General features: G+C 45.4%; 1 protein-coding gene across 2 annotated transcripts in view; it reads right to left on the bottom strand.

Moving 5' to 3' along the window:
• The window catches only part of LOC147633279 (uncharacterized), a 100,418-nt gene that overhangs the window by 33,451 nt on the left and 45,602 nt on the right, over positions 1-21,365 (bottom strand). For both annotated transcript variants that reach the window (XM_086806313.1, XM_086806312.1), the window contains exons 2-6: positions 18,630-18,718; positions 12,568-12,682; positions 11,670-11,875; positions 11,446-11,563; positions 10,141-10,314 (exon numbers count right to left, since the gene is read on the bottom strand). In XM_086806313.1, the coding sequence (XP_086662439.1) occupies positions 10,141-10,314; positions 11,446-11,563; positions 11,670-11,875; positions 12,568-12,682; positions 18,630-18,718 (702 nt within the window). The remainder of the gene's footprint in view (positions 1-10,140; positions 10,315-11,445; positions 11,564-11,669; positions 11,876-12,567; positions 12,683-18,629; positions 18,719-21,365) is intronic.

The raw sequence follows: 21,365 nt of genomic DNA, 5'->3' as shown, positions 1-21,365 counted from the left end.
GACGGCAGAGGAGGTTGGTTTGAGAGGACTTCAGCTCCCAGTCCGGGGGGAGGATTTGCTTGATGCTGAGTTTGCAGACGACACGGGCTTATTTTTGCATGGCCAAGAGGCCAATCTTATTCGGGCTGAGCAGTCGCTCCAGGTTTTTAGTGCAGCTTCGGGAGCATTGATCAATTGGCGCAAGACAGTGGCCTTTTGGATCAGTAGTGCTCCCACTCCGGCATGGAGCCCGGACCCCGGTTTTAGATGGATTCCTCCAGGCACAGCAGTGCGGTATTTGGGATGCCAGATTGGCCTCGATTTGTCACCTGAGCAGCAGATTGCCCCGCTTCTTCTGAGCATTCGGAAGAAGCTATTGTATTGGAGTACAGCTCGACTATCCTTGGCTGGGAGGGTGGTGGTGGCAAATCAGGTGCTGTTAGCGACCATGTGGTACATTACGTCTTGCTGGATTTTCTCGAGCTCTTGCATCAGCCAGGTACAGAGGCTGATCAGGAACTTTCTGTGGTCTGGGCGGGACGGTCAGCCAGCTCGGGCAAAGGTTGCATGGGCAGTTATTACACTTCCGCTGGCTCAGGGCGGTTTGGGCATTATAGATCCAGTCGATCAGAGTAGAGCCTTATTGGGGAAGCTTATTGTTCGGGGGTTGCTTCCAGGCGCTGAGCCTTGGAAAGAGCTCCTCTTGCAGCGACTGCAGGCTCGGGCGCCCCCTGCAGGGGGTACTTGGGCACCAGAGATTCGCTGGATCTTCATAGAGATGAGGAGGACAGGCCTCAGTAGAGGATAGGAGGACAGATTTGCTTTGAGTATCCTGAGAGCTTGGGAGCTGCTGAGACCGGGGCTCTCTCAGCGGCCTCCTTCTTGCGTTGAGGAGCGGGCCAGGCAGCCGCTCATCTGGAGCCCAGCGGTTCGTACGGAGCAGGGTCATATGCTGGGTTCTCGGCCTCGTCTAGCCTGGGGACCTTTAGCGGCAGGCCCAGCTCGTAGTTTTGGAGATTGGCAGGCTTTCTGCAGTCTACCAGAGGAGATCCAGGTGGAGAGGCTGAGTCACTTCAGAGGGGGGTTGATTATGAGGGATGATATTCAGGAGGCACTTACAGAGGAGTGGTTCACACCTCTCCAGCCAGTGGCCCCACGGTGGATGGGAGCCTTTACACAGTTGGAGATCCTGATTGCTGTCAGAGCTAGCACTGAGGATGGCAGATGCCTCTACTATGAGATTCAGGATGAGGGCAGACTCCAGAGAGTGGAGGTGGAGTCGCCTTTGGTTGCAGAGTGCACCTTTCAGAGGATTCGGGTAGTGGCTGCCGCTTCTCGGAAGTGGCATATTGACCCCGACCCTGCTGATGTGCTCTCGGATTGGCGCATATGGGCATATGCAGCGCGCCCCTTGGCCCGGCTACAGTGGGACCCCGGGGAGTACGAGTGGCATGATCCTTATGCATCTCTTGAGGCCACAGAGATCACCTTTTTCCAGTATACTGTTCGGCTGGGACGGCATATTTTGACGGCGAGGAGGGCGGTTTCTCCAGCGGCAGCGGGGCATTGGCGATTGCAGGGACTCTCACAGGAGTTCCTGGAGGATTTCTGGGCTCGGCTCTGGGCTAGTCGACAGGCCCGCAGGATCTCGGCTTTTTAGTGGCTGGTCGCCCACAGGGGCTCAGCAGTTGGCACTTGGCTTGTTTACAGCGGTCTTCCGGCGGCCTGCGTCCGATGCGGCCACCCTATGGAGACACAGAGACATTGCCTTTGGGACTGCGCTCAGGCACAGCAGATTTGGCTGCGGATGTTGCGTATTCTGGCCCCCCTCTCTCCAGAGGGTATGTTTACGTGGGGTGCCGCTGCTTGGTCGACTTCGTCAGGGCCTGCTATGGGCTATGAGATGGAGCAGGGCAGTCAGGCCATCAGATTTATTAGGGGCCAGCCTCGCCTGGTTCCGGCACCGGATTTCTCGTCCGCCAGCTGGACACAGGAGAGGGATTTACGATGGGAGCTCCTCAGCAGCCTCACCATCTGGTTCACCTGGAGGGCTCGGTGCTTTACGGCCTTCGAGGGGAGATTAGAGCCACCAGCAGAGACTGTTCGGGGGATTTGGCAGGAGTTGATCCACACCCTGCGAGGACAGTACGACCGCATCCGGGGAGACTCGGATGAGGCGATCTTACGACGCCAGGCCTTTCACACCACTTGGCGCTGCGGCCCGTTCTACACCCTACACACGGGATCCCCCGTTGGCACTACAGGCCACCTGTTTGGCTCTTCCCCCCCCCCTATTGTATGATTTAGCCGCTCAGTTCTTTATACTGATGCTTGTATTTTGCAGCACCTAGGGAGAGTCTCCCGGACTGCCATGATGTATTCACTGCTCTTCTCTCTCTCAGGAGCAGGAGAGATCTTTTGTAGCCCTACGGGCGTTTTTATATAACTAATGAAAGGATCTTTTCTCGGAAAAAAAGAAAAAAAGAAAAAAAAAAGATCGTTATTCCAAGTGATAGACTGATTCGACTTACGTCCACGACCTTTCAACAAGTCGGACATCGGTAGTGTGAACTAAGAGTACTCCCGTATAGATTTCCGAAGAAAAACAACAAAACCGAGAAAAGAACGAAGGTGTCTCACAGTCTGCGGTATAGGCCAAGCTAGAACCTTTTGAACTCGGTCATAGTCAATGCTGAACCCGTCTCTAGTGATCTTGTGTCCCAAGTAAATGATTTCTATCATAAAAAACTCACATTTACTTAATTTAGTATACAGTCGATTCTATCTTAAAATAGTTAAGACAATCGTGAGTTGTCTAACGTGATTCTCAAGAGTACAACTATATATTAAAATATCATCCAGGAACACAACCTAAAATTTCCCCAAATGTTCACGAAAAAGATCGTTCATCATTTGCTAGAAAGTGGCTGGAGCATTGGTTAATCCAAAAGGTAATACAAGAAACTCATAATGGCCATACCTAGTCCGAAAGACGGTTCTTTCAACGTGCCTTTCATGAATACGTATCTGGTGATAGCCAGTACGTAAATATATCTTTGTGAAATACTTCACTCCGGCTAAATGGTCAATCAAGTCATCTGATCTAGGGAGAGGATAACGGTTCTTCATTGTCAATTTGTTCAATCTCTTGTAATCTATACACATTCTCCAGGTGTTGTCCTTCTTTCTCCTAAGTAACACAGGCGCACTCCAAGGTGATTTACTTGGACGGATCTGGCCAATCCTCAAATAATCTGCGAGTTGTTTGGCCAACTCATCTTCCTTAGCTTGGCTCATCCTGTAAGGTGGAATACTAACAGGTTGAGCACTAGGGACCAGGTCAATACGATGATCGACTGCCCTTTCGGGTGGTAAGCCCGATGGCAGTTCCTTAGGAAATACATCTTGAAACGAATCAAGTATCTTTGTTAATTCTTTGCTTTCAGATACACTTAATTCATTGACATCCATAGTAGGTATGAGAAATCAAGAAATTGGAATCAAGACACAGTGGAAAGCATTATACAAAGAAGAATCCATTATATTTCCAAAATCAACGTTATTTACAAGAGGTCCTTGAGAGGGATATATACAATCACCTAAGATACAATACTGGGTGTTCCTATGTATTGTATGGTCTTAAACAAGCTCCCAAGGCTTGGAATCAGAAGATTGATTCTTTCTTTCTTAGAAAGGGTTTCCAGAGATCAGCTGCAGATCCGAACTTGTGTCTCTTTCGGGAATGCGGTATGGTCACCTAGATTATCCTCTATGTGGATGATCTTTTTCTCATTGGCGGTCATGTGGAGCATATAGCAGTGAAACGAAGGTTGCTTTGTCAAAGAAGTTTGAGATGACAGATTTGGGCTTACTCCATTTCTTTTTAGGATTAGAGATTTGGCAGACCCAGAGGGGGGTTCTTTGTTTTAAACAGTATGTTCATGAGTTGCTAGAGGCCTTTGGTATGGAGAACTGCAAGCATATTTCCTCTCCGACGGACCTTGGATAGAGCCAGAGATGGAGGAGCACTACATCTGTCACTGCACAACATATTATGAGATTCGAGGACGCTACCATTGCCTTTTGAGAGAGGGATCTGGACCACTGGCTAGAGTCATGGACTATTGTGATCAAAGATGCTTGGGTTTTTATCTCCTGGAGATCCGCAGGCTCAGAGAGTCCATTATCACGAGCAAACGCCCGACTGGCAAGGAGTCCACACAGAGACAGATTACTGACTTCTTTAGAGGGACTACCCGGGAGGACACAACCGATAGCCCAGCAACAGGCACCCCGTGGGATTCTAGTTAAGAGAGCTATCCAGTTGAGCACATCCAGATGCCCGAGGGTTCGCGGATCCTCACATCGGAGACAGTGCCTACACCGGAGGATTCAGAGCATCATTGCGAGGCATCGGGCTCGTCCGACTAGGCATCTCACTGTGGCAGATATCCAAGCCATCCGGCAGAGACCCATGCTAGAGCTCCTAGGATGATTACCACTCCAGCCATATATTGTTGTACTCACTGTCACTTTTGTACTCCCCTATATTCATGTATTCATGTATCCATGTACTCATGTACCCCATTCCCACTCTCCCTAGTGGCTACTACCGGATGCTCCCTATTGATGTATTGTAGGGCTAGATACTTACCTTCAGTTCTTTCTTTCTTTTCCAGACAGTGTCTTAGATGTCACATGGTTGTAACTTTGGTCTCATAGGTCACTTTGGCCTTTTGAAGACGTTAATATAACATTTCATTTCATTTCTCGGCCAAGAAAGGGAAAGGTAAAGAATCGCCACCCATCCCCACTCCCACCATCATCAACATGACCCTTGAAGAGGAGCAAAGGAGGAAGACCCGGGCCTTACATGTACGAGTGTCCGGTCTAAAAGACCGTGATGAGGCGGGGAAACCAAGGAGCTCTTCTCTATGATGGGCATTGAAGCCACGCACACAAAGGCATGGAGAGTGGGAAAGAAGAGAGAAGGTAGTGGTGGCGAATCTTCTAAGGAGAGAGCGCTTATCATTCGTTTCCCCTCCATGGAAGCGAAGAAGGACTTCTTGAAGAGACGTCCTACACTCAAGAAGATGGGAATATTTCTTGGAGATGACCTCACACTCTCGCAACTTGCCCACATGAAAGAAGTTATGCCAGAGATAAGGGCAGCCCGAGAGAAAGGGAAAGTGGCCTTCTATAGAGATGGTAGGGTGGTGATTATGGAGAGGCGCTCTTCATGACGGCGCGAGACCTATGGGACTACACTCAAAGTTGCTACTTGGAATTGTAATGGATCTCTACGTCTTGATGTAGGGGCTTTTGAGGATAGTTTCACTGGGAGGGACATCATCTTCTACTGTGAGACGCATCAGGCTCCTGGACAGTCCATGCCACATGTTAGTGGATACCGATGGGAGAGAGCTTGTAGACAGGAGACTCGTTCAGAGCATAGAGGACAGGGCTCAGGAGGAGTGGCAGTATTGTTTAGAGAGGAGCTACAGCCACTGATACATATAGTCCGCATAGATGAGCAGGCTAGGTACATGTCGGTTAGACTGAGGGCAGAGACGGGCAGATATCTCTACATTGCTATATGCTATTTTGGTAGTTCTCCAGGGATGGTGACATCATTCTCCTGGGGGACTTCAATGCCAAGACCGCCCATAACCAGACAATATTTTATGATACCTCAAAGGAGATGTTGAGGGAGCTTGATGTTAGGGATATAGGCCTATCTAGACTCTCACAGGATGAGAAACACACTGAGTATGGGCGCTATTTGATAGACATGGGGACTGCACATGGATTGGCCATCCTGAATGGCCTACAGAGATTCCCGGTAGCGGGCAGTTTCACGTGCTTTCCACATCGGCATGGTGCTAGTACAGTGGACTATGTTATGGCTCAGCCCAGTCTCATTCCCTCTTTTCAGGATTTTATGGTAGGCACTAGGCCGGTTGGAGTAGCAGTGGATCATGCTATCTTGTCCTTCACTCTCACATTTCAGTTCAGCACAGCTCCATTGGGACAGGTCTCCACACACACTCGTTATACCTTTACGAGGGAGACCGACACCGTGTACACGGATGAGATATACAGACGCTTATGTGCCGAGGAGCCAGGACGGCCATTAGATGAGCTCACTCAGATATTGATAGAGACGCTTCATGCTGCAGCATCAGCGGCATATCCCCATAGTCAGCCTACACGGAGACAATCTGGGAACATGCCCCATAATAGCTGGTATGATGAGGAGTGCAGAGAGATGAGGATCAGATTATAGAGAGAGGTGCTCATGGGTGTTACCACTCACAGACAGTCACGGATTACCTTCCGGCACCTAGTGCGACGGAAGAAGAGGGCTTATCTTGCTCAGTTAGAGAGGGATTTGTATCAGTTATTTATGAGTCAGGACTCAGGCGAGGCATGGAGACTATTCCATGAGCATTCACCATCACCAGCCATTACCTCCACATAGATTTGGGGTGAGTATGCAGCATCCCTGTACACAGCACTAGGACAGCCACCCCTGCCAGACCCATCGGAGCCATGCCGAGAGACATGTGCTTTCTTTACTGCTGAGATGGTAAGGAAAGCTATTGACAGGATGAGGACTGGGAGAGCATATGATCATGATGGTTTGGTAGCAAAGCACTTTATTCATGCCAGAGATATGCTTGCAGAGCTTATTGCCTTGATGTTTAACCGAGCCATGTGTGAGGGTTTTCCTGAGACTTAGAATATGTCCACGATTGTGCCTATCTTCAAGTCAAGGGATCCCATGCTTCTTGGGAATTATCGTACCATCATGATTGGTCACACATTGGCTAGATTATATGCATCTATTCTTGAGCAGGAGTTGAGTAGATGGGCAGAGAGAGAGGGCATACGTGCATCAGGGCAGGCAAGGTTCAGGAGAGGTTTCTCCACTCTTGACCATATCTTGACACTCAGAGCTATTATTGAGGAGGGCAGATCATATGGCAGGAGGATTTATTGTTGCTTTGTGGATTTCCGCAAAGCTTTTGACACAGTACCGAGAGCCAGACTGATGCGCAAACTACAGGAGATGGGAGTGCCCACAGAGCTGATTTGGGGAATCATGGCTGTTGTGGAGTAGGTACGTACTAGTATATCTGAGATGGTTCACTCCACTATTGGGGTGAAACAGGGCTGCCCCCTTTCTCCCACCTTATTTGGGATGTATGTGGATGAGGTTTCGGACTATGTAGAGCGGGAGGGTGACAGAGGAGCACAGCTAGCAAGGACATGGATTCCGCTGTTATTGTATGCCGATGATATTGTGTTGATCTCAGATTCTCCAGAGGGGATGCAGCGTCATTTGGATGCATTGCACACGTTTGCACAGGACAGTGGATTGTCTGTTAACCTTGGTAAAACCAAGGTGATGGTGTTTAACACCACAGCACAGTGGGTTAGGAGGTCAGCACCCACCTTTACATATGGTCAGGAGACAGTGGAGTATACAGATGCATATACTTACCTTGGTGTGGTTTTTAGTGGCCCACTATTTTCCTTGAGGAGAGCAGCGGAGACCAGATTGATCAGAGCTTATGCAGCATTGGGGAGACTACTGACATGAAAGATTGTATGAGCTTTCACATTCCAAGGCAACTCTAGTCTATAAGCAACCTCACTGATCTTATCTAAGATCTTGTAAGGTCGACACAATACCTAGGGAATAACTTCCCAACCTTCCCAGTACGTAATGTCTCAAAGCTCTTGGGAACTCTCAAATAAATTTAATTGACTCATGGTAGGACACTCTAAGTAGCTCTATATGGTTATAGGCATTTGAGACACCGGCCGATCCTGAAATTGTGTGCCTTGACGGCATGTCAACACGATACTGGTGATCACTTGGCTACATCTCCACTCCCTACTTCTGCACAAGCTTAGCATTCATGAAAATGTGAGTACTCCCAAGGTCATGGAAGCCCTCTTTTTATACTAAAAATTGAGGCCCCCATGATTTTTTATTTTATTTTTATTTTTTTGTGTTTTTTTCTTTGCTTGTGGCTTTCCTCGTTTTTAGCCTTTCTAAATATACAACATCGAATATTTTTAGTGGAAAAAGATCTTTAAAAATGGGTGCTTTTAGTCTCAAAAACATCCACTTTTTCTGTCCAAAAACGTATGAAGCTTTTCTCAAAAAAAAAGTTTCTACTGTTTTCCTACACACACGGCCTGTTGTTTTCCCTCCGCCATGAGGTTGTGCCAGTCATGGGCTGGTGTAGGCAGCTAGAGGCGGCCATGCTTGGCTGCCCTATGGCCTATGGCTGGTAGCCTGCTCAGCCCTCTACCCCACCACTTCCCCACCTTGGGTTTCCACCCACAAGCCCTTCTCTATGGGTGCTCGCCCCGAAGCCAACAACGCATTTAAGAAAAACAGCACTTCTCTCTCTTTCTTAACATCATGCATGCCTTTCACGCTAGCAAATCCTTGTAGCTATGAACTTCACCAGAGCAATTTCTTTAGGGATATAGAAACGATAAGAGTAATACCTAGAATCCCGACATCTACGCCTAGCCACGTATACCTCTTCAGCCTGTGTTTGATACCAACTTAAAGTACTCCACAAGATCTGCCCTAATCACACCTAAAACAAAGGTTAGCCAAGTCATGAGGTTGCAGGCTAGCTCACCTCCCAACCACGACTGGCATCCACCATCAGTCTCCCCCGAGCTAAGGCTAGCGCTCGGGCACAATCCCACAGGCCCATGTAATGTCCCATACCACAGAAGGCATTCGACACACCAACCTATGTACTCGCCATGTGAACGGCACGAGCATGTGTGCTCTCCTGCAGGCCTTTAATTGGGCATCGGCACAACTATGTCTCATAATAACCCAAGCCCTCACCTATATAATGATAACTATGCCATAAATAGCTAGCCTCCTATAAATAGCCATTAGACCTCTTTTATGAATCTAGGAACCCCAGCGAAGTATATGCCTATTAATCCCTAATCCCCGGCCGCCCTAGTTCCTAATCCGTAGATCAATGTCCAGGTATATAACATTTATAATTAGTGAGGCACCCGGGTACTTTAGTCTAAAAGACCGTCCACTATATTAATGTGTGTGGAAACCAAAGTTGTAATATTTGCTCAAGCTTTTGCTGTTATTGATGTGTAAAGACTATTTGGGGAAAAACTAATGCTTTTTGGCGTCTTTCTGCGTGGAGGACGAGGGTACGGTTGTTAGGGTGTATGTGACACTTGGGCTGCCAGGACATGGTTCCACAGTCCCAGAGAACAAGCCCAGGATTCTAAACAGGAACTGTTTGAAGATGTTGCTGTACTTTACATTTTGTACTTTGTACTTGGAAATCTCGTGACCCAGCGCACATGCTTGTAGTCCTTTTGTAATACAGAATTGGGACACGGCTCCAATGTGGTATCAAATTTCTTTTGTAATATGGAATCGGGAGGGGTCACCCCGTTCTGGCCCCAATGTGATGTCAAATTTCTTATGCCATTATGTTGTTTTTATTGTGCTGTGTGAATCGTATTTCAATGCTTTTGTTATTTTATTCAATTTAGTAGCTAAGTGGTTCACTATTATTCCCTAGACGGGGTTTCATGTGGGACTGCATTCCCAACCGTGCAAGTGCGCAAGGATGATCCAAATTAGTGGCTACCGTAATCTCTTCCTCTTTGCTAGGTGGCTCTGGAAGAAGGCTAGTTGAAATTCAACCCAGGCTAAAAGGAGGCTGGCCACAAACCATGAAGTGGAGAACTCAAGCTGTCGGAGCTTTTTAGCCTTGATGAATGATACTAACTCTCAATAGACATGCACAGGCCTTCGCGTATCATCTCAAGGAGTAAATCGCTCAGCAAAAGATGGTTGTGAGCAATATCTGTGTAGTAAATGTTTTGGGAGACAATTTAAAAGTTTTGCTACTAACCCAAAAGCACGATGGCTAATTTTCAATGGTCAATGCCCTCCTCTCATATAGAAAAACTTTCTTTTTCTCAAAATCAGTACATAAAAACTTTTCCATTCAAAATAAAAGAAATAAAAGCCTATTCCAAACAATAATAAAAACATATATAATTTTCTTCTCTTTGAAAATTTTTCGAGGGAGGAAGCATGCACATTTTCTTGGTAACATAAAATAAGCAGTGTCTTACCAAATGTTCATCTGCACTGGTCTTGTCAACAAGATGAAGTTCTTTAAGCAGTGGGCATTTCTCAGATATCAGAGTTAGAGTTGCGTCTGTGACATGGAAGCTGCTTCCCTGTCTTTGTTTATGGCGGAAACGTTGCAAGGAAATGCTGCAATCGAATATATAGAGCAAAGTCTCCTGTAAACAATTAGAAATACAGGTAAGCGCATTCAAATTTGGGACGGCAACATATCATCTTAGATTAACCACCTGAACTACTCTTCTCTGGCCAGCTTATCAAAGAATTGCTGCTAAAACACACATTTCAAGAGCAAGTTGCTTGCTAGAAGATTGTGGCTATGAACAAATGTCTTTAATAAGAATTCAATTTTGCGTCAACTCTGTCAGAAGAGGGACACCAATGGAAGGGAGGGAATGGGGCGTCCTGGCCTTTGGGTGGGGGCAAGAGAGGGGGAGTCCTGGCCATTAGGATCCAGCACCGGTGTCGTGTGTTGTATCTCTCTATATGTTTTAAGCAACTTCTTTCAAAATCATTCCGAGCATCAAGCACTTGTTTGAGAATAATAACTTCCACCAGAGTATCTAACATGTTTTCTCTTGGGGAGATATATGTTTCAATGGGGTTTTTCTAGAAACATTTTCAATGAGATTCTTTCTCATGCTCATCCAAGGAGCATGGAGGTACCCTTTTGCCATCTCCTATTCAGGGCATCACAACAGCAGCCTTGCCCCTTACCTGCCATGAGACTGTGGCGTGGAAATTGATATGATGTCATTCAGATTGCATACCATGCTTTCAAGGTTTCACGTTCTTCATTCACCAACTAAAGCACTATATTTCTCTTGCTATCCACTGCCTAAAAGTCTACTTCCATATCCCCTATATTCTCTACTCCAAATATGGCTGTGACTACAATTGTCAGGTATTGCAGTAGTATATGCCGAGTTGATTTGCTCCTCTGAAAAACTAAACATCCTTGCAAAGGGCATATCTTTATACAGTTCATACTTTGCCAAAAATTAATCTTGATATTCCCATTGACGAATGCAAGATATCAAAATCCTTTAATTGATCACTTGTCACTTGAGTATGCATGCATGTGTGCCTGTGCACGCACTGTATGCGCATACAGTGCGTGCGTGCGTGCGTGCGTGCGCTGCTTGTGTCCTTACCAAAGCAAGTGCAGGTTGATTTATGACCCTTAAGAATGCATGCCACATTAAAAACAACTTGTTAGTGAAGGTCCTGGTAAGTTCTCTTGTGTACATACCCAACCAGATTTTGGGTCATAAGGAGAAGAAATTCACCATTGTCAGATTACAAGCACTTAACTCCTTCAATGATGGGCAGTTCCTTGCAACAGTACAGACAGCTTGGTTTGTATCCACAGTAGGCCCACTATCAATCATAAAGGAGGTTAATGCCCTGCCAGAGAGAGGCACAGAAAGCTCTTCAGTAGAAGATAATAAAATTCTTCTGATAGTACTACTCCAAAATTGTAGCCCTTCGCACATGATAGTCAAACAAAAACCTGCTATTTAAGGCTAGATCTTCGAATCCTCTAGCTGAAATGGTTCCTCCAAATCCCGACCACGCAAATATCCGAAGCTTCCCATTCAATCGGTGAGAGACATGAGAGAGGATTTGATTGCTATGATGATCACATCCACACAGAACAAGCTCTTCCACACTTCCCGGAAGGCACTCCAATGATGAATCAGATAAATGCCAGCAATCCTGATCAAAAAACATTAGACTTTATTTAAAAAAAGAAACAATGAAGCTGCCTCATCAATTAGTTCAAAGCATGCAAAAGGTGCCTGCCAGCATGAAAAACCAGAGAAGTCCAATGTCACGTGCATGCCTTAATCGGAAATCCAGATGCACATGGACATGATCTTCTACTGCAGCCGCCTAAAGGGCAAGTTTTGACAAGTCGGGCAGCGTTTTGAGCACCCGAACAAGGGGCAGCCAGGCACCCATGGTCAGGACAGTGTGGACAACATACAAAGCACTTTATGGAGTCCTGGACCAGAGTCCTATTGACCGAACAAGTCCTACCAGCCGACCAGCTTTCAGATCCCTATTTAAGAGTAGATCAAGGGTCATTCTTGGTGCAGGAAGACCAGTATTGCAGAGCCAGATTCACAGGCAGCAGACAGGGCATCTCATCATCAGTTTGCAGCTTGCATGAGCATTACTCCTTGCTCAAGTGGAGGACAGCGTTACATCAGTTTTAGGATATGCATTATAGCAGGTCCTTGCAAAGCATACAATATAGACCTTTGTTTGGATATGTGTTCCCATTGCATATTCTCATTCACGCAATATAGCATAGTTAAAGTCATATCTTGCCTTGTCTTTCTGTGTTTGCATCAAGCACCAAAACTTTAAAACAATTTTTTACAACAACAAGAGGACGTATATACCAGCTCCAGCCTTCGAAGCCTTGTCCCAAGCCTCTTAGATAAGCTTGTAAAATAATGGTCATTCAACAAGAAACCACCGTTCTTTAGGTCCAAAAAATTTATTGTTTTCAGAGCACTGCCATCAAAACAATGTAAAAACAGAATCATCTTCCTTGCAAGCAAAACATACCTGGAAGAAGCTTTCAAAACATCTTAATTCACCTAAGGTCAACGGTTTTTTCATCTACATCAAAGCCTGGAATTTTACACCACATGTATGCACACATATATACATACACACATGCACACACGCACACACTCACATATATATGTTATGTGTGTGCACATATCTGATAAATGGCAGTGTGTGCACGAGCACGTGTACATGTGTGTGTGTGTGTGTGTGTGTGTGTGTACAAACACACACGCTCACACACACACACACATATGTATGTATGTATGTAAATCAAAAGTGTTGGCCGATAAACCAACACAAAGTTTGCAGTTTACGCACAGAACAAACATACAGAAATGAATAACGAAAAAAGACATTAACACTCACTAATGCAAAGCTTCATGACTGAATCGTAACTGTACTCTTTCATTTACATTCTCTTCTCTTATTGTAAGCGCTTAGTGCACAGTTATATATATTAGTTACCAAAATATGATTCAAAGCGTTTTCTTAGGATTAGAAATGACGATTCGTATCTAAGACTCCTGAACTACCCCTACCTAAGGTATTTTAAGAATACGATTGACTATTGGTATTCCCAATGTTACCTAAGCTAACACCTGCACACCCGATGGGTTGTCCGCCCCGCCCACAAAGATCAGACCCACATAGTTGCACGAGTCACCAGCAGGGTATGAAATAACATAGCCAGAATGGCCTGACCTTGATTTAGCATGTGAATGACTAACCTAAATATTTATGACATCATCATTTGGATGAAGATTTCTGTAAGAATAAAATTGACTATAAAGATAATTTGAAAAAGATTTTTTCTGATGTAGAGGTAAATGATCCGGTTCTGGATCTTCATTGATGTTCCTGACCTGGATCTTCAGTGATGTTCCGGAAAACTGCACGACATCAAGAAAACCCTAAGAGTGCAAGCAATACCAAAGAAGGTGAGGCACTACCTCTCTAGGATGGGAGCACCGCCTACAAGATGCAATCGCAATATGTCTCCATGCCAAAAGAGTTCCCGTTGGGAATACCCCAACCATACATCTCCATAGAAATAGACGTTGCTTGAGGGACAATCCGCTCTTCCAAATTCTTTTCCATGCAGCGTTCCACCAGGCAAGAGACCATTTTCATCCATTATGTCGCATATGTGACGAATCCCCAATGTAGACAGATTGTAGACCTTTCTTAGATGAGACAATTGGACTCTATAAGTATTTGGTGATGCCTTTTGGTCTTACCAATGCCCCGGCTACTTTCAACCGAATGATGGAAAGAATATTTCGAGCACATAGAAAGTTTGCAGCTACTTTCTTTGATGACATTATTGTGCATTCAAAGAATGAAGATGAGCATCGAAAGCACTTGGATATGGTATTTCAGGATTTGCGGAAGCACAAGTTATATGTGAATGGCAAGAAGAGTGGGTTCTTTTTGTCAGAGATTCACTACTTGGGCCATAAAGTGTCCAAGGAAGAGGTCAAGATGGACCCAGAAAAGGTCAAGGCTATTATGGAATGGCTAGAGTTAACTAGTGTGCATGTGTTGAACATATGCCCTACCAAAGCATTGAAAACCATCACGCCATATTAGGCCTGGCACGAAACTTCAGTGGCACCCGGTTCGTGCACTGCCCAGGCGGTCCGGTTCGATACGAACGGTTCCGTTTGATTCAATCGGTTCGGTTCCGGTTCGGTCGAATCCAGGCGACCGTTTTTTTCAATCGTTTTTTCCCCGTTTTTTTGACCATTTTTCTCGCCGTTTCTTGGGCATTTTGGGGACTGTTTGAGGCTCAAGCCTTTGGCCCTTTGCTTGCCTTTGCTTGCAATGTGCATCATACATGATGCATCCTATATAATAGCCCCTCCCCCAACCCCATCCTCACAAGTGCTCATTGCTCAACCCTCCCCTCACAAATGTTCATTGCTCAAGATCAATCCTCTCCCTCGAGCTTTCCTTCAAGGCTCAAGCCTCTCTCCCCTCTAGGCTCTCTCAAGCATCTCCCTCTTCCTCAAGACTCCCCCTCCCTCTCCCTCTCTCTCCCTCTTCCTCAAGCCTCTCTCCCTCTTCCTAAATTTCTATGTTTTGGGTAAGTTGTAACTTCTCTAAGTTTTGCATCTATGTGTATGTGTGTATAACAATATATATTTATTATTTATATTTTTAAGTAATTTTTTAAATAGGCCATACCTCCATGATATTTTTATTTTCAAAATCTAGCGATGCATTCCGAGACGTATTTGAACGTACCGTACCGAATCGAACTTTTTATACCTAACAACTATGCGTGACGAAAGGAAACCTAAAGTTAACCACTTTAGAGTTTTTGGATGTATAGCATATGCACATGTACCTCAGCAGTTGAGAGGTTAACTTGATGACAAAGCTACTAAGTGCATATTTGTGGGTTATAGCAGTGGCAGTAAAGGCTGCCGTCTCTTTAATCCTTCCACACAAAGGATTTTGGGCAACAAAGTTGTTGTATTTGCTGAAAATTCAGACCAGCCATTGGCTAAATTTTTTGGACAGCCACCTTCGGTCCCACATAACATGTTTGAAGGACTTCTCCCGTTGGGAATTGATGGCTCTACAGATCAGCCATCAACTTTGCCCAATGGACAACATTTGGGTGCTCCAAATCAGCCCATGAATGAGCTCATTACACCTCAAAATGTGGAGGATGTAGTGGAGCAAGAGCAGACAGCAACGGAGGAGGCTAGAGTTGTGCCTCGTTGACTGCTCCGTACTTTACAGGAGAGCAAACTTTCAGCTCCACCTGGTAGCAGGACACGGGCTGGTTCACGTAATGCAAGAGAACACGCACATGCATCACAAATGAGCCAGATTCATTTGAAGAGGCTCATGAGAATGAGCATTGCATACAAGCCATGCAAAATGAGATGGATTCGATCCATAAAAACAGCACTTGGGATTCGGTAGACTTGCCTTCTGGCAAGAAGCCCATTGGCTCAAAGTGGGTTTACAAGTTAAAAAGAAAGTCTGATGGTACCATTGATAGATACAAGGCGAGGATAGTGGCCAAAGGATATGCCCAGCAAAAAGGCATTGATTATGATGAGACTTTCGTACCCACTTCTCATATGGCCACGGTTAGATGTGTTGTTGCATTGGCTGCCCATCATGGATGGAAAGTGCATCAATTGGACATAAAATCAGCTTTTCTCAATGGGGATTTGCAAGAAGAAGTGTATGTACATCAGCCCATTGGTTTTGTGATGCATAGTCAAGAAAACAAAGTATGCAAGCTTCAAAAAGTACTTTATGGTCTCAAACAAGCTCCTCGAGCTTGGTATGAGAAGATACATACTTATTTGACCACGCAAGGATTTTGCAATAGTCCAACAGAGAGCACCCTCTATGTGAAAGAGGATCATGGGACTTTGATTATGCTCATTCTTTATGTGGATGACATGTTGCTAACTGGGAATGATATGGATAAAATTTCAGCATTCAAAGCTGAATTGCAATCGTCATTTGAGATGACAGATTACGGTTGTTGCATTATTATTTGGGCATACAATTTGTGCAGACAGATGTTGGGATTTATGTACACCAATCAAAGTACATTCAAAAGTTGTTGCACAAATTCGAGTTTCAAGATTGTAAGCCCATCTCTACTCCGATGGAGCCCGGGCTGAAATTGAGCATGTATGATGTTGGAGAGCCTTTTGATATGAGTGTTTACAGCCAAGCAGTGGGCTGCCTCATATATTTATGAGGCACACACCCAGATATTCAGTTTGGGGTTTCCCAGTGTAGCAAATTTATGCACAATCTAGGTACAAAGCATTGGCAAGCAGTGAAGCGGATCTTTTGCTATCTTCAAGGCTCCCTGGATGTTGCGTTGGTATATCCCAGGGGAGGTAGCTTGCAGTTACATGCTTACAGTGATTCAAACTGGGCTAGTGACTATGATACACAGCAGTCCACCAGTGGGAATTGTTTCTTTTTGAGGCATTCATGCATATCATGGCTAAGCAAAAAGCAGCCCACTGTTGCCACATCTACTTGTGAGGCTGAGTACAGGGCAGCCTTTACAGCCACAGTAGATTGTGTATGGCTGAGGAGATTGATGCCTGATCTTCGTGAGTGTCAGCAGACACCCACCACTATACTCACTGACAGTCAGAGTGCTATAGCCGTGGCACGAAACTCAATGTTTCATGCACGCATTAAGCACATAGAGATTCATTATCACTATGTCAAAGAGAGGATTCATGCAAGGGAGATCACATTATCTTACTGCTCTACACAAGACAATGTTGCAAATCTGTTCACGAAGGCGTTGCCTCAAGAGAAGTTTGAAGCTTTCCGTAAAGCTTTAGGCTTACTCTCCTACACAGAGTGATCTACTATCGACCTTGTACAGGTTCACATTGCCACTACAGGGGGGTTTATTGGAATATATGCTATAAGTTATGCCACATATGCTATGAGTACTGCCACACGTGAACATGGGCTAACCCAGGGCACTTTTCTCCCTTTGGGTTTTTCCCCTTGGATATTAGGTGTGAAAGGACACCACACTTATTTTATTGTATTATGATATTGTGGAGTCAACTCCCTTGCTCCACACATCTTGTATCTATCTACTTTGAGTAGCAATCACCATCTCTCTCTCTCTTGAGAGCTTGCTGCTGTGTACCATCTTTGTGTGTGTGTGTGTGTGGGTCTTTGTTGCTCTGAAACCCTAATCCCCAACAGTAAGTACAATAAGCTTGGACAACAAAATGAAACACAAAACCATTCATGTACACGACACATCCCACTTGCACAGTATTTGCTAACTGACATGGAAATGGTTTCACAAAAGCTAAATGTCATTGGATACCTCACTCGTGCTCTCACAATCACCAAACTGGGAACTTGTCCAAAAATTCCGTCCAGTGCCATGGGGCTACTTCCATCCATCATTGTACCTCTACTTCCATCCTGTTCCGTCCATCTACTCTAGTATGCTACTGATTTTCATCTACTAGGCTACTCTGTGCTCTCCACTGCTAGGTCTGCAGTGTGCACGTGAACAAGGGAGGCAAGAAAGAGATATGAAGAATAAGGGGATTTGAGGCCTATTTCTAGGAAAATTCTCCTCCAACTAACACTAAATCAACTAGCCCTTAAAAGGAGTGATGGAAGTCACTTAATGTGTTCATAATGGACAAAAAGGGTGCCCAACCCTTGGTCCCTTGACAGGTTGGTCTCCACTTGCTTACACATCCCAAAATAGGTCTAAAACTGCTCCAAACCTGTCCATTTCTGCTCCATTCGTCCTGGGCATAAATTAGGCCCTTCTGGCCTGATTCCCCTACTTTTAAGGGGTCTTTCACCTGCAGCCACGCCTTCCCGAAATGGAATCAATGGACAGCTGTCGGGTCTCTTCCATGGTATCTGAAAGTCCCTTCAAGTGCAAAGCACTCGGTCTAACATGATCTATTCTTTCCTTTGGTTTTTTTAATTTTGTCCTGCAAATCACTCCAGAATTTCAGTTTGTAAGGGTCATGAATTTCCACATAGAGAATAGTTCTGGCTTCATTTTGTCTTCTAGAGTTCCAGCTTGTCCATCTCCATATCGTCATGTACATTAGGGTGGCTATCTCCCATTACTGGCGTCCACCTGCTGCTAGCTAGTGTGTGCAAACCATAACTTTCTCTCACAGTCACTGAATCAACTGCATCCCTTCGTGAGAGCTCACAAAGGGTCTGCCTGCATATGTCCTCAATTGTCTTGGCACATGCATCTGAGGAATGATGCATGTGGCATGTACATATACATGTGTGTGTGCATGTGCATGTGTGTGTGTGCACACAAATTTTTCTACGACCCCAATTTTGATAAAATCACAGAACTTTGGAATCAGGACTTTCATACCTATTGCATTCTGCACGAAGAGCCTTGCATGTTTGTGCGACCTGGGCCCAATCATGTGGTTGCAAAAGGGCCAACACTCTCAACAGTATCTTCACAACACAGCACAAAAAGAATTAATTGGAGAGAAAAAAAAAAGCTGTTTATCTATCATTTTGTGAACATGCCTAGTAAAAGATCCAATTGATGATTTTACACCGAGGGTGTCACTCCCACGTGATCATAATTAAGCACATGAATATATTGCACAATAAATTGCTAAAGCAATGAAAACCTCACCACCATTTCTACATGCTTTAGGGCCCAAGAGTAGAAACACTCAATCTAAGAGTAAAACATGACCTAATAGATGTCCCCAAAAAAGGCTAACTCTGCATTTCAACCAGACCTATTTATACATGCAAAATAGCTTTACTTACTGCCACAGGCATGCTGTTATAAGATTGTGATATGTTACCAGGCTAGGAGTTGGTCTTCAACATATTCTCTAGGTATCCAGGGGGATATACTGTGAAAGTGGCCAAAAAAGTTGAGCGGAGGTTTGAGACACCTACCACCCCAAGCGGGAATGACCTTATAGAAACAAGCCAGGAAACAAGAACAGCAAGATCTATAGCACCAAAGCCTCTTCAAGAATCTCACGACTTCACAACCTTTTTTTTTCCTGGGAATCAGATCCTTCTATTAGTTAAAAATCAAACAGCCATAGGCTCAATGTACATTCTCAAAACCCTTCATAGAGGCAAAGTAAGAACTAGGGAGAGCGGTTTCCTCCGTGGCTGGCCACTCTCGGAGGGAAACTACCTCATACGAGAGAGAGGCGGGGAGGGGAGAAGAAAGGGGGGGGTTTTGTGTGCAAACAAGAGGCCTGTAATGCCAAGTGAAAAGGGAAGTGGATGGATGAGTGAATAATGGGGAACTCCTTCTATAGTCCATGTGTGAGCTGGCCAACTGCTCACAAGACAAATAAATAGGAGAAAAATATATAAAATACCCAATAATAGGTTCGACCCCAAAACATTGAGATGGATAAATTCTAACACCCCCTCTGCAGCTCATAGTGTGCAAGAGTCGAAAGAAGATAAGGCGATGAAGATGCAACCATGGACCCTCCAGCACCGCGAATACTAGAATCACCTCGGAGAGAGCACCCACCAACCTATTTCCTCAAAACAAAATGCCACCACGAACAGCAAGGAACTTTGCTTGGCCACGAATTCCTACACAAGTGTGCAATGAACTCCAAGAATAGATGATGAGCTGCTGGACACACCACGCCCATAATCCCCAACAGTGGACGGTGAACACATCACGTCCCAAAAGCCTCGAACAATGAACTCGGAACAGATCCAGTTCATAATCTCTACCATACAAAAGATAACCATGTCCTACCAAATGCCTAATGCTTGGAACTCCAAATCACGGTCCCCATGCACCAGTAAGTGGAGTTGCAATCAGCCCCCTCTCTCGCCCACAAGCCTCCTCTAGCTGGAAGCACATGGGGGAAAACTGCATGTGTACTAGAGAAGTACACCATTTGGGTTCTCCTGAGTTCGAAGCACCCTGGGAACCCTAGAAGTGGTACTAGAATCTGTATCACTATCCTGTGTCGTGTCTTTGCCTTTTCTCTGAGATGAAGCCTTGCCCTTGGTCTTGTCCACAAGCCTCCTCTAGCTGCATGTGTACTAGAGAAGTACACCATCTCTGTTCTCCTGAGTCGGATGCGCCCTAGGAGCCCTAGAAGTGGTACTAGAATCTGTATCACTATCCTGTGTCGTGTCTTTGCCTTTTCTCTAAGATGAAGCCTTGCCCTTGGTCTTGTCCTTCTTAGACAAACGATCCTTGGACAGATGTCCTCTTTTCCCGCAAGAGAAGCAATGACTCTGACCTTTCTTCTGAACTGAGGACAGTGCCTCGTTAGAACTGTTGTGACTGACACCTTCAACTTACCCTGTGAGACGAGAACGGAAATCACATCATAGTCCGGAGGAAGCTTGGTGAGGATAAGAGCAGCCAGCTCAACACCCATAGCCAGTAACTGGTCATGGATAACCTAGGCCTTCATGAGAAAAGACTCCATGGAATTGTTTTCAGGAAATAACAAGCCGTAGAGCTGCCCCTGCAAGGTAACTGTCCTCATCAATGAATCTCATGTAAAGAGATCCTCCAATTTTGACCATACTCCATGAGCACTGGTGAGAGTTTGGACTGTCGATGAGACCTCCTCGGTAATGGTCTGCACAAGCACAGAATGCACCAAGTCCCGATTCTCCCAGTCTTGTAATTCCACAGCAAATTCATCCCCCTGATCTTGAGTCCACCACCTAGAGTTATGAGGACGCTCAGGCTTCCTTTCAGTGCCCTGAACAATGTCCCACAAGCCCTTGTGGATGAATCAGATCTGCATTTGAAGCTTCCAATGAGCATAGTTGGGTCCTTTCAACTTGTCATCCTTGTTCATGCAGGGGGGGGGGGAGCCATATCCACAACAACAAGAGACACAGATCTCAGCTCTCAAAGACTTCTCTCAAGTGCTTTCCAACGAAGTGAGGCTCTAGAACCAATCAGCCCCCTCTCAAACTTGAGAGAGAAGAAGGCTGGACAGCAGCAAAACAGTCCAAGAAACCACCGGGAACCTCCTACCAGAAGGGTAGGGACTCGTGGAGGAAGAAGGAAATGTACAGCCACTTGTCTGGCAAGCCGCAACTCCACATGCAAGAGAACTCACCAACAACTAAT

The sequence above is a fragment of the Cibotium barometz genome, chromosome 12 (genome assembly GCF_041138505.1).
Source record: "Cibotium barometz isolate CiBa-2024 chromosome 12, ASM4113850v1, whole genome shotgun sequence".
NCBI classification, from domain to species: domain Eukaryota; kingdom Viridiplantae; phylum Streptophyta; class Polypodiopsida; order Cyatheales; family Cibotiaceae; genus Cibotium; species Cibotium barometz.
The sequence above is the reverse complement of the archived record's forward strand: the minus strand, read 5'-3'. Positions and strand labels throughout refer to the sequence as shown.